At 37.0% G+C, this 15,929-nt stretch overlaps 1 protein-coding gene across 1 annotated transcript; it reads left to right on the top strand.

Moving 5' to 3' along the window:
* Positions 1 to 392: 392 nt before the first annotated feature.
* On the top strand, positions 393 to 1,164 carry LOC113515858 (alpha-crystallin A chain). Its single transcript, XM_026900148.3, has one exon. The coding sequence runs from the start codon at positions 441 to 443 to the stop codon at positions 1,098 to 1,100; it is 660 nt and encodes a 219-aa protein (XP_026755949.2). The 5' UTR covers positions 393 to 440; the 3' UTR covers positions 1,101 to 1,164.
* The last annotated feature ends 14,765 nt before the right edge of the window (positions 1,165 to 15,929 follow it).

The raw sequence follows: 15,929 nt of genomic DNA on the forward strand, positions 1-15,929 counted from the left end.
AGAAGCATTAGTTACACTATCTTTAAGAAGACAATGATTTGGTAAACGCATAATGTGGTCGAAGAAGATTAGGGCTGTTTTAGATACGCTGTAGATGTATATTACATATTTGGATATCAATTATATTAAGATTTTTTAATATTCTCTTGATATCATATTTTGAAAACATAATTTTTTTTGTCACGCACAGTTGTTAGATATGTAGTTACAAATGTATTTTGACAGCATTCAATCTAGAATTTAGTATTATATTTAATTGAACATCTGTGAGACAGAAAAGTTTACAAGTACCTATTTGCCCTTCTGCGTTATAACTCTATAAACGTCACGAACGTCGCGATGCGCTTACGCACCCCGCGTCCCCACCTCATCTATATAGCCTTCGGCACCGGCGCGGCACTCAGTTCATATACTGTAATCAAACGGTGTGCACGTAAAAAATGTTCTCGACGCGAGTTCTAGTAGCTTTTGCTGTTTTGGCAGCTGTAGCTGCATTGCCAGCTGATAAACCGGTACCACGACCCGTCACCACCATTACCGATGAAGAATTCGACGACAGTCCATGGTTCAGTTTTCCCCTCTTCGGAAACCTTTTCGCACCGCTCTGGAGGCTCTTCCCCAGTTTCGCCGATATCGGCCCAAGAATCGTTACTGACGACAACAAATTCCAAGTCATCGTGAACGTGAAGGATTACAAAAAGGAAGATCTGAAGGTTAAAGTGAAAGGAGACTTCATCTTCGTTCAAGGCTCTCACGAGGCGAAACAAGACGACCGCGATGTGTTCGCAAGCCAGTTCTTCCATACTTACAGCCTGCCGGCCAATTGCAGTGGGTCTGATGTGACTGCTGAGCTATCCAGCGATGGTTACCTCATCGTGAGTGCTCCCTTAAAATCCACTGGTGAAAAGAAGGCCAGTGCAGATCGCGATGTTTCTATTGTTGAGACTGGAACACCTTACCAGAAAGAAGAGAAAAATGTACCAACAACGACAGTCCAGCCGGTGTCAGATGACAGGAAAGAACCAACAACACTAGCGGAACGCGAGGAAGTAACGGAGAAGGACAACGTCATCCCCCATGGAAACGAAATACCTGTCTAAAGTGATATAATATTTAAGGTCTTAATTATAACTACGTATTAAAATAAATATTTTTGTATTTAAAGTCAGTGTTTTGTTTTGCATGTTGGTATGCGACCATCGTTCGTTTCTAATGGTCGACTTGTGAGTATGAATACAGATGTGCGAGACGTGTGTGGGCGACCATGATAACTGTGGACTGATTTAATTTTGAACCTAATAGCAATAAAATTACGATTTAAAACTAAACATTTCGATGCAGGTGATTGTTGACACTAGGTAGAATTTAGAATAAATTTTTTATAGTACTACTTTCACTATTTTATAGCTATAAATCTATGAAATAGTGCAAGGTGCTCTTATTATTAGGAAGAAGACTAAATAAAGTTATAGATTTTCAATGGTTTTTTGACTTAGGTAGGTATAGGTATTTTTTTTGTAAATGTGATAAAAAACCGGAACTTGTTAACAAACAAGTCATGTCTTTGTTAAAATGTACTTATCTTTTTTTAAGGCGTTTGCGATTACTTACTGAATTTATTGGAGATAATTAGTATTCATGACTTTATAATAGTTTGTGTTGTCTGTCGACTAAACTACAGACTACTATACTAATTAAACTGATTAAAAACTAATTAAGAATACGTAATACAATAGTAGTCTTAATAAAAAAATTAATTGTGTTGTCTGTCGACTAAACCACAAATATTATACTACTATACTAATTAAACTGATTAAAAATTAATTAAAAATATGTAATACAATAGTAGTCTTAATAAAATAACAGTCAACATTTTTGGAACTATTCCAATGAATCTATAATAAATTTTATTGATTATACTCGTATGTATTTATTGAAGTAATTAATGAAACTTCAATCAATATAATAATTTTAGACATAATATTTGAATGTTAGATTCAATTAACGCATTATTACAGTTTATTTTAATCATAACACATGTTCATCGGTTAGCTGTTGAGATTAGAAGATTTATTGGAATTGATAATAATAAATTCCATGTAAGTTATTCTCTGTAACTTATATAAATCCACAGTGTATAAAAAATACACATTTTATATATATATATATATATATAATTATGCACGTTATTCTCTGTATGTTTATATTAGGGATATGATAGGAGTTAGCTAGCATCTTTATTAATTTAACAATTTTATATGGGTTAAAACATAATAATTACTATATGTAGGTACTTTTATTTTCTTTGCAATAATAAAGAAATAAAAAACAGACACCAAGGTGAAAATTAGCATGTTGGTTGGACAGATAATAATTAAATTTCGTATGCTTATATTAATAATATTAATACGATGTATGTATGGATGGATGGAGCAGGCTATGGAGAGAGCTACCAGAGGAAGACTTTGTACAAAAGTCGATTGCTTGGGTACCTCTATCCCATTCGTGTTTTTACCGTGTAATAGTTGTGTTTGCATAGCTGTGTTTCGGTTTGAAGGGTGGGATATTCGGTATGAAGGGTGTAAATTCACTTCCTTATCCCACCCTTCAAACCGAAACACATCCATGCAAACACAACTGCTTCATGGTAGAAACACGAATGGGTCAGAGGTGTCCAAGCAAACGACTTTTGTACAAAGTCTCCCATCTGGTAATAAATTCTCTTGAAATGTTAAACTCTTGAAATAAATTCTTATACAATAAAATTGAGATGTTTTGCTCTCTCGAATTTGCAGTATTGACGACATAATGGTTACATATTGTTCTGATAGATGCTAGTACAACTTGCCATTCGTGTTTCTACTGCTTATGTCTATAGGCGACGGTTACCACTCTCCATCAGGTGGGTCGTCAGCTTGTTTGCCATTCTAAGTTGTATAAAAAAACTTACTTAAATTAAAAATAATGACTCATATTTATTTACGTTTTCAATAATATTCTAATACAGTCTGTATATTTTATGTCACCAGAGGGGTTCAATGTCATCGAGAGGTCAAAGACTGAGTGGAATGTTGTTATGCTTGGAGTTTAATTTTGTAGGTTTTTTTATACAACTTAGAATAACAAACAAGCTGACGGCCCACCTGATGGAAAGTGGTAACCGTCGCGTATAGACATGAGCAGTGCCATGGACATAACAGAGTATACTGTTGCGCCCATGATACCCCCCATACGTTGCCATTACTGAGGACTCAGGTGTTATGCCTCTGTACCCAGTAAATTCACGCCATATCCCACCCTTCAAACCGAAACACAGTAATGCAAACACAACTGTTTCACGGTTGAAACACGAATGGGACAGAGGTAAAGGCAATTAAAAACAAATAAAGAAGAACAATGTAAGGGACATTGTTTTTTTAGATTTCGAAACGCTTAAGAATGTTTGCACCTGTATCACACGTGTATTTAGTGATAACATTATATCAGCTTTTAAAGGTCTTGGCAGTTAGACTTTTGGTGATATATTAAGGGGGCCATCTGCTGCCCATCCTTGGACTATTGAGCTCTCTTAGTCGCATCCTACGCCATTAAAAAATTATATTTAATTAATATTTACCGTCTTTGCTCATCGTGAGATGATTATCAAATGACTTTAAAAAGAAGGTGACTCTCAAATCGGCTGTATTTTTTTTTATGTTTGTAACTTCATAATTTTGTCAGTTGTGAAACAGATTTTGGAAAATTCTTTTTCATTCGAAGGGATTTTATTATAGACTGGCGGCGTCCCACGGGTGGACATTTTTAACATTTCCCTTCACTGCTCTGCTACTATTGATCGTAGCGTGATGAAAAGTATACTATAACCTGCCCAGGAGTATGAAGAATAATTGTATCAAGTTTCGTTAAAATCCGTCGAGTAGAGTTTGTTTCTATAACGAACATACACACAGACAAAAATTTTACTGATTGCATTTTTGGCATCAGTATCGATCACTAATCACCCCCTGATAGTTATTTTGGAAATATATTTCATGTACAGAATTGACCTCTCTACAGATTTATTATAAGTATAGATATTTTATCAAAATGGTATTAGTACTTTGAATTTGTTTGTTACCCATTTATTTTTAACTATTCGACCAATTATCATGGGGTTTGATAATTGAATTAGAGAAGAGCACAATAATTTTTATCCTGGTAAATAAATATAATAATATCCCGGTCTACGCGCAAAGTCGCGGGTAAAACTAGTTTTTTTTTTATGTATTTATATATTATATATTTAATTCGAATGGCAAACAATGTGTTGAACCGTTGCCTATAGACGTGAACAGTACCACGGACATAACAGAGTATACTGTGTCGCCCATGAAACCCTTCAAGCGTTGTTATTCTTATTCCCTTTAATTATTATTTGATTTTGTGTAAGAAAAAATTCTATTTTTTTAATGAGTATACATTAATAAGTATCATGGACGACACAGTATACACTGTTATGTCCATGGTATGTTGCATAACTAACACGGGAGGAAACTATTATGATTTTAAAAACAAATATTATAATATATTTAGAAATGGTAAAATAGACATACATAATTGAATAATTCTTTTTTTTTTAAGTCGGTTTACATACATATGTAAATCGACTATCTAAAGTCTATCCTATAGTCATATAATATTTTTTTCCAAAATTGTTAAAAGTTAAGTGAAAATTTTTCTTAAAGTCGAAAACAAACAAAAATTTGCCCAACTCCGCACAACAAGTGGACGTCTCGTCAGGTGTGTGCGGGAAGGCATGACGGTCGTTTCACGAGTGCATTATACGAAACCGTTATTGTTGACGCAAATCGTTCTAGATGCACGCCACGCAGTTATATTGAGTCGAACAGCCATATTAGTTAACTGTATAAAATGTTGACATCTGGAAAATTTTCTTAGTACGAAATAAATACGTATTAATTACACTCGCACTTAGATAATTGGTCAAGATCGAATTGTTCGTGAGTCAACGCACACTAAATGTCGCGGTGCTTGTTTATGTCGTCTTACGGGCGATAGGTTTAGAATTTTAAAGAACTCGTGCCACTGTGCATGTACAAAAAAATATAAATTATTGTACTGTAAAATCTTTATTGTACATATTAAAAGATTTAATGTACAATGGCGGACTTATCCCATAAAGGGATCTCTTACAGTCAACCTTTGAGTAGCTAAAAGGGAGACTTTGTACAAAAGTCGATTGCTTGGGCACCTCTGTCCCATTCGTGTTTTTACCGTGAAGCAGTTGTGTTTGCATGGCTGTGTTTCGGTTTGAAGGGTTGGATATGGCGTGAATTTACCGGGTACAGAGGAATAACACCTGAGTCCTGAGGAATGGCAACGCATGGGAGGTATCATGGACGAAACAGTACACTGTTATGTCCATGGTACTGCTCATGTCTAAAGGCGACGGTTACCACTTTCCGTCAGGTGGGCCGTCAGCTTGTTTGCCATTCTAAGTTGTATAAAAAAAAATTATGACAATGATGAATTATAATGTCTCCTTTTTATAATTTCACTACTTTATTCGACTTTTTTGTATTTCTCCTTACCTTAATACCGTGTGTTCCTGGTAAAAAATGGGTCACCCCTTCCTTTCCCGTAAGTGCCGTAAGAGGTGACCAAAGGAGGGCGAGGGATGGGCAGCAGCGTCCCTCTTAAAACATCTCTAAAAGCCCACACGGCGAACGAAAATGTAACAAATAGGTAAATATCAATTCTGATAATTGGAATCCAAAATACCATCCTTATTCCTAGTCTCGTTAGTTACATTTTACAAAAACAATTGAATATTCAGACATTTCGACTTTTATCATTTTATGTTAGGAAATATCGTATCGTATTTGCGTTTTCTAGAATAATGTTTACTAAATCGTATATTGCTAAAAATAAACTACAGATATATTTGTTATGACTTATTATTTTGAATGTTAGTTTTCACAATAGATAGAGTTTCTTTTGTATGGATAAGTATTTTAGTATGGAGTCCAGTCATGGACAATAAGAGCAAAGAAGCGGAAAAAGATTGATGCTCTCGAGATGTGGTGCTGGCGAAGGATGCTGAGAATTCCCTGGACAGCAAAGCATAGGAACATATCTATCCTGGCGCAACTCCGCATAAAAGGTAGGCTCTCGACAGTCTGCTATCGGAGGATTATTGGATACTTCGGTCACGTTGCTCGACGATAGTCCGACAATCTGGACAAGCTAATGTTTGTAGGCAAGATAGAGAGGAAAAGACCAAAAGATGATCACCTAGTCGATGGTCGGACCAATTAACTACCGTTATGGGACTGTCAATTGCAGCTTTTTTTTTTTTTTTACAACACAGGGGGCAAACGAGCATGCGGCTCACCTGATGGTAAGTGACTACCGCCGCCCATAATCACCCACAACACCTACGGCATTGCAAGTGTGCTGCCGGCCTTTTAAAAAGGAATATGCTCTTTTCTTGAAGGTTATGTTGTCGTATCGGTTCGGAAATACTGCTGCTGGAAGTTGATTCCAAAGAGTGGTTGTGCGTGGGAGAAAGTGCCTTGAAAAACGCACGGTGGAGGACCGCCACTCGTCCAGATGGTTGGGATGAAGCTGCCCTGCGAGAAGCTGAAGAACGTGCGAAATGGAGTAACATCATAAGTGAAGCAACAGACACCTTTCAAGGACCTTCAGTAATTAAGTGGACAAAGAGAGAGAGAGAAAGAGAGAGAGGGAGAAAGAAAGAGAGAGAGAGAGAATTTCTTTAATTCAAATTCTAATCCATTTAATGCCAAACGACAAGATCTATTTTGTTAATACTAGACTTAAAATTATGTTAGTAAAAAAGGTTATAATTTAATAAACTATATACCTGGGGGGGAAAGGGATTGTTAGTAACGGAGACTGAGAATTCCATTGCTAGCAATATACCTAACCAGGTCGACCTGCTCGCGGTTCTCCCTGGAAACTATCATGGTTAATTCCTGATGAATTTATCATGATGGGCTAACTGGCTTGTTTTCATTCTCATGTCATCACCCTTCACTGTTGCTCCGCCAGCGTATCCCGTTAGCGCAGGCGGGGTTACTATACCATTTTCACACATTAAAAAAAAACTATATACCTGAGAGGGATTCGGTCAGGACGGCAACAAACCAGGGCATAGTTATTTTGTGTTTCAGTCATCGTCCTGACGAAATGCCCTATCACAGGGGCATGGATATCCTCAGCTATCATTTTAAGGATAGTGTTGTCACTCCCTCATTATTTATGGATGATATTGGAATGGTAACCCCCTACTCTATCGGTATACGCTGGCGGGGCACTAGTGAGGAGTGATAGATGAAGAAGAAACAGACCAGTTGGCCCATACTGACGAATTTATAAAGAATTTACAAAGATGTTTTCCAGGGGGAAGCGCGTGGAGGTCGACCTGATAGGTTATATTTCTAGTAATACTAACAATCCTTTTCTCTCACATAATAGATATATAAGTACATGAGATTTTTTACCAAAACTTATATTAGTAATGGGATCTAGTAGCCCATTCCTAAAAATGCACCCTGTCAGGTTTATCTCTATGCAGTCCTCCCTGGAAACCATCGTGCTAATTCCGGCTGTATTCATCACGATGGGATAACTGACCTGTCTTTTCATTTTCACCTATCATCCCTCACTGATGCCCCGCAGTATATGCTATTTTTTTAATGGATGATAATGAAATGTTAACTATGCCCGTGCTATTGGTTTACACTGACAAAGCACCAGTGAGGGATGACAGGTGAGGATGAAGTCAGATCAGTTGGCCCATTTTGACGAATTTGACAGCAATTAATCATGATAGTTTCCGGGGGGAACCGCGTGGAGGTCGATCTGACAGGGTATATTGCTAACAATGGGGATTAACGTCCCCATTACTAACAATGATTCTCCTTCAGAGTATACCGTCAGCGCAGGCGGGGTCACCATTGCATTATCATCCATTAAAACAAAATTTCAGCTCAATCGGAAACCGGAAAGTGGATCAAATTTAACTTTTAAGATTTGATTACAGACCGACAGACAGACAACGGGACAGGTGAAAGGTAATAAAAGCTTGTAAAAAAACTATTTTTTTTTACAACACAGGTGGCAAACGAGCATGCAGCTCACCTAAAGCTAAGTGACTACCGCCGCCCATGATCACCCACAACACCAACGGCATTGCAGGCGCGCTGCTGGCCTTTTAAAAAGGAAATCCTGGTTATCAACATATCCTAGCTTCGCGGACGAAACCGCGGGTAAAAGCTAATAATAATATAATGCTAACCATTCTATTTATCCACCTTCGTGCTACATTCAACATAAAGACCGATCCATACGATTCATTGTACGCTACATAATAACCGTTGTTAAATTGAACAATGTTTGTTTTGAGTTGTCGAACCTCTGTTATGGTAACATGCAACTGCAGCGGGGGGGGGGGGATGGTTTGGTAGTAATACGGATTATCAGTCCTATTGCTAACAATATACCCTAACAGGTCGACCTCCCCGTGGTCCCTCCTGGAAACCATCGTGCTGAATTCCAAGTGTATTTATCACGATGGGCTAACTGACCTGCCTCTTCATCCTCATCTATCATCCCTCACTGGTGCCCCGCCAGCGTATACCGTTAGCGCAGGCGGGGTTACCATACCATTATCAATCATTAAAAAAAAAACATGCAAATGCACTCTTCATATTATAAGGAAATTGTAAATCACATCACGAGAATAATGCATTTTGTGTCGCCATTATAAGTATTTTTACAAGAATACGTTTGTAAAGATTCTTATAATATTATGTATAATTATTTTATTAAAATGAGAAAAATCTACTTAAATTTTAACAGAATTAGTATTGGAGTTTTTCTATGCATCTTAGAATGGCAAACAAGCTGATGGCTCACTCGATGGAAAGTGGTAATCGTCGCCTATAGACATGAGCAATACCGTGGACATAACAGAGTATACTGTCTCACCCATGATAACCCCTATGCGTGGGGGGAAAGGGATTGTTAGCAATGGGGTTTGACAGCCCCATTGCTAGCAATATGCCTTATTAGGTCGACCTCCACGTGGTTCCCCCTGGAAACCATCGTGAACAATTCTTGTTGAATTCGTCACGATGGGCTAACTGACCTACTTCATCCTCTTCTATCATCCTTCACTTCACATCCTTCACCATCCCCGCCGGTGTATACCGATAGCGCGGGTGGGGTTACCATTTCATTATCATCCATTAAAAAAAAAACTCCATGCGTTGCCACTTCTGAGGACTCAGGTATTATTCCTCTGTACCCTGTAAATTCACTGCCATATTCCACCCTTCAAACCGAAAGCCACAACTATGCAAACACAACTGCTTCACGGTAGAAGCACGAATGGGACAGAGGTGTTCAAGCAAACGACTTTTGTACAAAGTCTCGCTCTGGTAAGTTATACAATTTTTACGATATGTTTATTGTTATATCAGTCGTTAAGTGTTGCTAAACATAGGATTCCCCCATAACAGAGGTTTTGCCAATAGTTGTCACGCTTGGCAGGCGGGTTGGCAACCGCAGTTAGGCCTTAGAGATATTTTAAGAGAGACGCAGCTGCACATTTCTCGACCATTAAGTCCTTTTACGACACCAACAGGAATGGAAGGGGCGGCCCATTCTCTGATAGGACTAATACGGTTTTATCTAGTTTTCTATCGATTGTAAAAAGAAACTACATTATTGACAAAGATGTTGTGATAAAATAAATGTATTAACAACTGGATATTTCATTGATTTATTCAATACCATTTGTATGGATACCATTGTACAAGTTGTATTGTCGTGTATGTAAGCAATTGTGCTTGTATAGCTGTTTCGAATCGAAGGTGTTCATAATATACCAACTAATCGTGATTATTCTGAAAATATTGAAAATGTGTTTTTATTTCTCCATATATATTAATACATACTTACATACATATCTGTCACGCCTGTCTCCCATTAGGGTACGCAGAAACAATGGAACGCCAAATGCTTCGATTGAAACAAACCTCTTTCGCTTCTTCCACATTCACGCTCGCCGGTTACGGGTACTTTTAATTTGGCCCTTCTTCAGCACGTCGCCTATTTAGTCAACATACGTCCGTCCGTCTGTTAGGGTCCTGGTATGCTTAATTAATGAAGCAAACTGTAGTAGCGAAATGTAGTTAGTAAAAATAACAGAAAAACGAAAATTGGCTAAAGTGTAGACTGTAGTAGGTATTTATGCCAAGCCGGTACCGGTCGGATGTCGGCAGCCTGCAGTGATGGTCATGTAACAACAGAGTCGAATCCTAGTTCGACTCTGTTGGTACAACTACAATACAGGAAATATAGGAAAAGGGATTGTTAGTAATGGGGATTAGCAATCCTATTCCTAGAAATAAACCTCATCACGACATCCTCGTGGTTTCCCCTGGAAACCATCGCGATTAATTTATTATTGAATTCGTCATGATGGGCTAACTGATCTGCTTCATCCTCATCTAACATCTTTTACTGTTTCCTCGCCAGTATATTACGATAGCGCAGGCAGTGTTACCATTCCATTATTATCCATAGGAATAAAAAACAGAGTCGAACTGAGAATCTATCTCCAAAGGGAAAGAGATTGTTTATTATGGGGTCTCAAAGTCCCTTTGCAATTAACAGGTATATATATCAGGTCGATCTCCACACAGTTCCCTCTGGAAACCAACGTGACTTATTTATCGTTGAATTGTTCACGATGGGTTAACTGACCTGTCTTCATCTTCACCTATCATCACCCACTGGTAGCCCACCAGCGTATACCAATAATGTAGGCAGAGATATCATTCCTTTTTTACTCATTAAAATTACATACCTAGAGACTACAGTATGGGGTTTCTTAAAAAAGGGTATGTATCTACAGGGTCGGCAACGATCACGTGACACCCCTAGTATTACAGTTGTCCATAGGCACCATCCATTTAAATTACATACCTAAACACTACAGTATGGGGATTTTCACAGGGCCGGCAAAGAGCACGTGACACCCCTATTTTTTTTAATTGGTGAAAATACCATCGTAACCCCGCCTGTGCTATCGGTATACACTGGCGCGGTACCAGTGAGAGGTGATAGGTGAGAATGAAAAGGCAGGTTAATTAGCCCATCGTCACGAATTCTACGATAAATTAGTCACGATGGTTTTTAGAGGGAATCGCGTGGAGGTCGACCTGATAGGGTATATTGATTGCAATGGGGACTAACCTCCTCATTACCAATAACCCCTTTCCCCCAGACACCCCTATTACTGCAGGTGTTCATATGCTACAGTGACCATTTACGAGCAAATGAGCTATATGCTTGTTTGCCACCTTCGTGGCATAAAGAAATAAAATACACTAGAATTAAGTACCTCCTTCTTTTTAAAGTCGCTTTAAAACATATTTCTACTAGCGTGGCATTGGGGTAGCGTGTTAACATAATTTGCGGTCTACTTAGCACTCATGAACGCGCATTTACTTAGGATATTTTGAGGGCTGCATTTTTTTTTTAATTATGTATATGCCCGGATATTGATTTCCAGGATTTTGACATTTATTTCATACATACTTTTCCTTACAGGCACCTTTCAGATTTAGGTAGGATTTCAGGATTTTTGGGTACTATTTATTTACTGTTATTTTGTTGATATTCTAACTGACTTATTACATTTTACTTATTTCTATTTCCTTATTTCTAGTTGATTACATTAACATTTATATTGCCTGAGTATACTCAGTAAACTTCTTCAATATAACTTATTTACTAACATAATTTCTATTTACTATTTTTATAGCGTATTCTAGGAATAGCTTATGTGGAGTACAGGCCACATATATTATTTATAGCTATATATTATTATTTACCAAATTCGAAATTGACACGCATATGTATTGTTTTCCTTTTGGCTTTCCTTTACGGCCCTAGTCTTCTAAGTTCCTTTGACTATTATATACATATTTCCAATTTCCATTCCTGGTTTCCTTTGTCACCCACAGCTTACGCGTCTTATTATTAGCCATTATTCCTATATATTCTTCCTCGGCTGCATTTAGGAGTCTGTCATTTTGTTCTATTTGTTTAATCACGCGATTTAATTGCCTTTTTATTTTATTATTTAAAAAAAAAAAAAACAATACTGATTATTTCCTGTTGTTTCCTCGCAAAATTGTGCATTTTATTTATCTTGGAAGAACGAATGGGTGGCGCCGAGTTTCAACATGTCAAAATGTTTTAATTCTTTCATGTTTTATGCTGTATGTGCCTCTAATTGTCCTTCTTTTTAAGTTTGGTTAAAAATACAGTATGCTTGGTTTAAAATGGATTTCTATAGGGTATACTGATATATAGAAAGGTTCTTTTAGTGGCAATCCCGTATTGGCAAACGCTGTGTAAGATCATCATCCACATAATGAAGTGACGACCTCAAATGCATTGTAGGGAGTCAGTAAATGCAGGTGGCTCAGGACCTTTCCTTATGACAGCCTATGGGGGAGGCTTATGTCCAGCAGTGGACAGATAATTGCTGAGATGATGATGATATCATCATAGTATACTAGCTGTATTTCGCAGCTTTTCCTGCGTGAATCAGTATATATCTTATGTATTAAATTAGGATATAATCTCTCCGTGTGTCAATTTTCATTAAAATCCACTCAGTCATTTAAGCATGATTGAGTAATAAATATGTAAACAAACTTTTACATTTATAATATTAATGTATTTTGGTGCAACTGCACTGGGATCAAATGAAAATTACATCGAATAAATATCAAATACAAGGACCACTTGACGTCTCTGAAATTTTTGACGTGAACATTTCGAAACAGGCACTCAACTGTCGAACACGCCGTCGTGAGAGACTCAGTTATTTTTTAATTTTATTTAGTTTCATCGATAGAACACACCCACTTTTTTTTTATACCACTTAGAATGGCAAACAAGTTGAAGTGATAACTGTCGCCTATAGACATGAGCAGTACCATGGACATAACAGAGTATACTGTTTCGCCCATGATACCCCCTCCCATGCATTGCCATTCTCGAGAACTCAGATGTTGTTTCTCTGTACCCTATAAATTCACGCCATATCCCACCCTTCAAACCGAAACATAGCCATGCAAACGCAACTGCTTCACGGTAGAAACACGAATGGAACAGAGGTTGGGTACCTCAATCGACTAAAGCAATCGACTTTTGTACAAAGTCTCCCTCCCTCCCTTCCATAAAATGATTATGATGTTTTAGATTTCATAAATCTTAATTGGAGCTTGTTATGTCATATATCCCAAGATCATCGCACGCATTGTACAAGATTGTCCATTATACAGGTAGAGAGGTGATGAAACAGACTTGTTCACCTTGAAGTAGGACGCAATCCCTTGGACACTGAAGATGAACATGTTAATTTACTTATAACTGGTTTATACACGCGACTTCGTCCGCGTAACCGAGTTATAGTTACTCACCGGGATGAAAAATATATATCCTATATTCTTCTCCATCCCATATATTACGTGTATAGTAAATTCCATAGTGGTTAGTTATGCTATTAAGACGGTATAAGGTAACAAACAAACTCACTTTTACATTTATAATATTAATAAAGTATATGTATATAAAATTAAAAATAATCTGTATTTATTATATTTTATTAATAAATAATAATAGAATGGTAACCCCGCACTAACGGTGAACGTTGACGGTGCACCAGTGAGGGATGACAAGTAAGAATAAGTCGCAGGTCAGTTGTGGTGAATACACCTGGAATTCAGCGTGATGGTTTCCAGGGGGATCACGGGGAGGTAGACCTGAAAAGGTCATTGTTAGAAATGAGACTGGTAGTCCGCATTACTAACAATCCCTTCCCCCTAGTTATTATTATCTGTAATAGGTTAGTGTAACCTTTCTTTGCATGATTTTTTTTATTGGTGAAATAAATCAAGGTGATATAATTCATGTTCAAAATTAAAAGAAAAATGGTTAAAAAAATAAATTTGACAGCTATGTTTTTTTTTTCTGCAATGAACATTAAAAAGGTATCCAGACACGATCTACTAAAAGTGAACTTGTTCTTTTATATAATTTTTGGGCATTCAATGTTATGATGGAAATTTCCACCATTATGCAAAGAAAGGTAAAGTCTTCCCTAGTACCCACATTCATTCGCATTGTATACCTCTTTATTGAACTTTCTTTCTACATACCTGAACTAACGTAACTTGCTCTTTCTCAATTTAATACGAATTCTATCTGAGAAAGAAGTCAAAAGTCTTCGGAACTGATGTGCATGTATTATATGATAATTATCAAAATGCATATAGCAAGACATGTGTGTAAGGATTAAGATCATTGGCATTTGGTTTTCTCTATTTATCCTGCCAGTGATCTGGCGTAAAGACAAATGAATTATCTATAATTATCGCGTATTAAAGGTTGACAAGAAAAAAATACTTAAAGGCTGAGGGTTTAAGAAGTAACATTTTAAAATATTACCAAAAGCCTAATTGCAGTTGCCAATACTCCTGCCAAGCTTGGCAATTACTGACAAAACCCTCCAAGAATAGGAGGAGGCCTATGCTCAGCAGTGGACAGTAAACCGCTGATATGAAGCAAAAAATACTGATCAAGTGCTGACATTGATAATGTAAATGCCATGTTAATAAGACTGTACGGAAGTGACACAGTCATCAGCCACAGGACGTCGTAGGTGTTAGAAATTGCAATGATGGTACAATTGTAGAATTAGTAATCATTTGTCCTTATCACTTTGAAATACAGTTCAAAATCGCACATCATTTTTGTATAAGTGCAATGTAGATGTAAATCAACTAACTCCGATGAAGCAAAGAACATTAGAATTAATAAAATAGACATTAGTTTCAAATTACATTGTTTTGATTACCTCCCTAATGCGTGGTAGGTTTTGAATGAAGTCTAAGGTCTATGATGAGTCAATTTAGGAAATTATATTTTCTAAATTGACTAAGATAAGGATGTTCTTTTGGTCCCATGTGTTCATTGTTTAATTTCTCATAAAAATGAGTAGCTTAACTTAGTAGGTACTTGGTTATAATATTTTTACTTGTAATTTTATATCTATTTTATTCAGTAATAGAGTTCCCAATACTCCTCTCCTGATAGGACAAGGATTGGATTCAGTGTTGGACAATTAGCGACTAATATGGCGTGATATAGTCTTCAAATTAGGGTACAGATTTGCTTTTAGAAATATTAGTTCCTCAATGTTTTTTCTCAGAGCAGAGCAGAGCATTTTGACTTCTCAATATAGTATAAGTAATGTTTGGATTCTTTAAGGAAAATGTCATAAAAATTTAACTACTAAATGATGCGGCATTCTGAATAAGCAGAAACTGCGTAATTAATGACTAGATGTTTATTAAAAAATAACATTTGAACATCGAAATAAACTCTAATGTCAAGCTCATGCTCGCATCAAAGCCGCTAACACTGATGGTCCCGAATAGTCATGAAACTACTTGAGATTTTTCAATCTAATTATACGGAAGACAAAACCGGTGGTTTTTTATATTAAAATGAAATATATAGTTGAACCTTTTCGTCAATCCATTCCATATATTGTTTTTCCTTTTACTGTACTGTAGGTGGTGGATACCTCCAACAAATATATTCCCAAATAGGGTTGTCATCAGGCCGGTCGTAAAACTAAAATCCAAAATCTGGTGCAGTATGAATAAACTCATATGATCTCAACCCTAATAATTAGAAGGAAAAGGGATTGTTAGCAATGGAGTTGGCAGCCCCATTGCTAGCAATATGCCTTATTAGGTCGACCTCCATGTGGTTCCCCCTGGAGACCATCGTGAACAATTCTTGTTGAATTC

This window comes from Galleria mellonella, unplaced genomic scaffold (genome assembly GCF_026898425.1).
Source record: "Galleria mellonella isolate WM207_F2 unplaced genomic scaffold, CSIRO_AGI_GalMel_v1 utg200, whole genome shotgun sequence".
In the NCBI taxonomy this organism is placed as follows: domain Eukaryota; kingdom Metazoa; phylum Arthropoda; class Insecta; order Lepidoptera; family Pyralidae; genus Galleria; species Galleria mellonella.

Coding starts and splice junctions, on each gene's coding strand:
- LOC113515858 (XM_026900148.3), top strand. CDS start 441: ATGTTCTCGACGCGAGTTCTAGTAGCTTTTGCTGTTTTGGCAGCTGTA.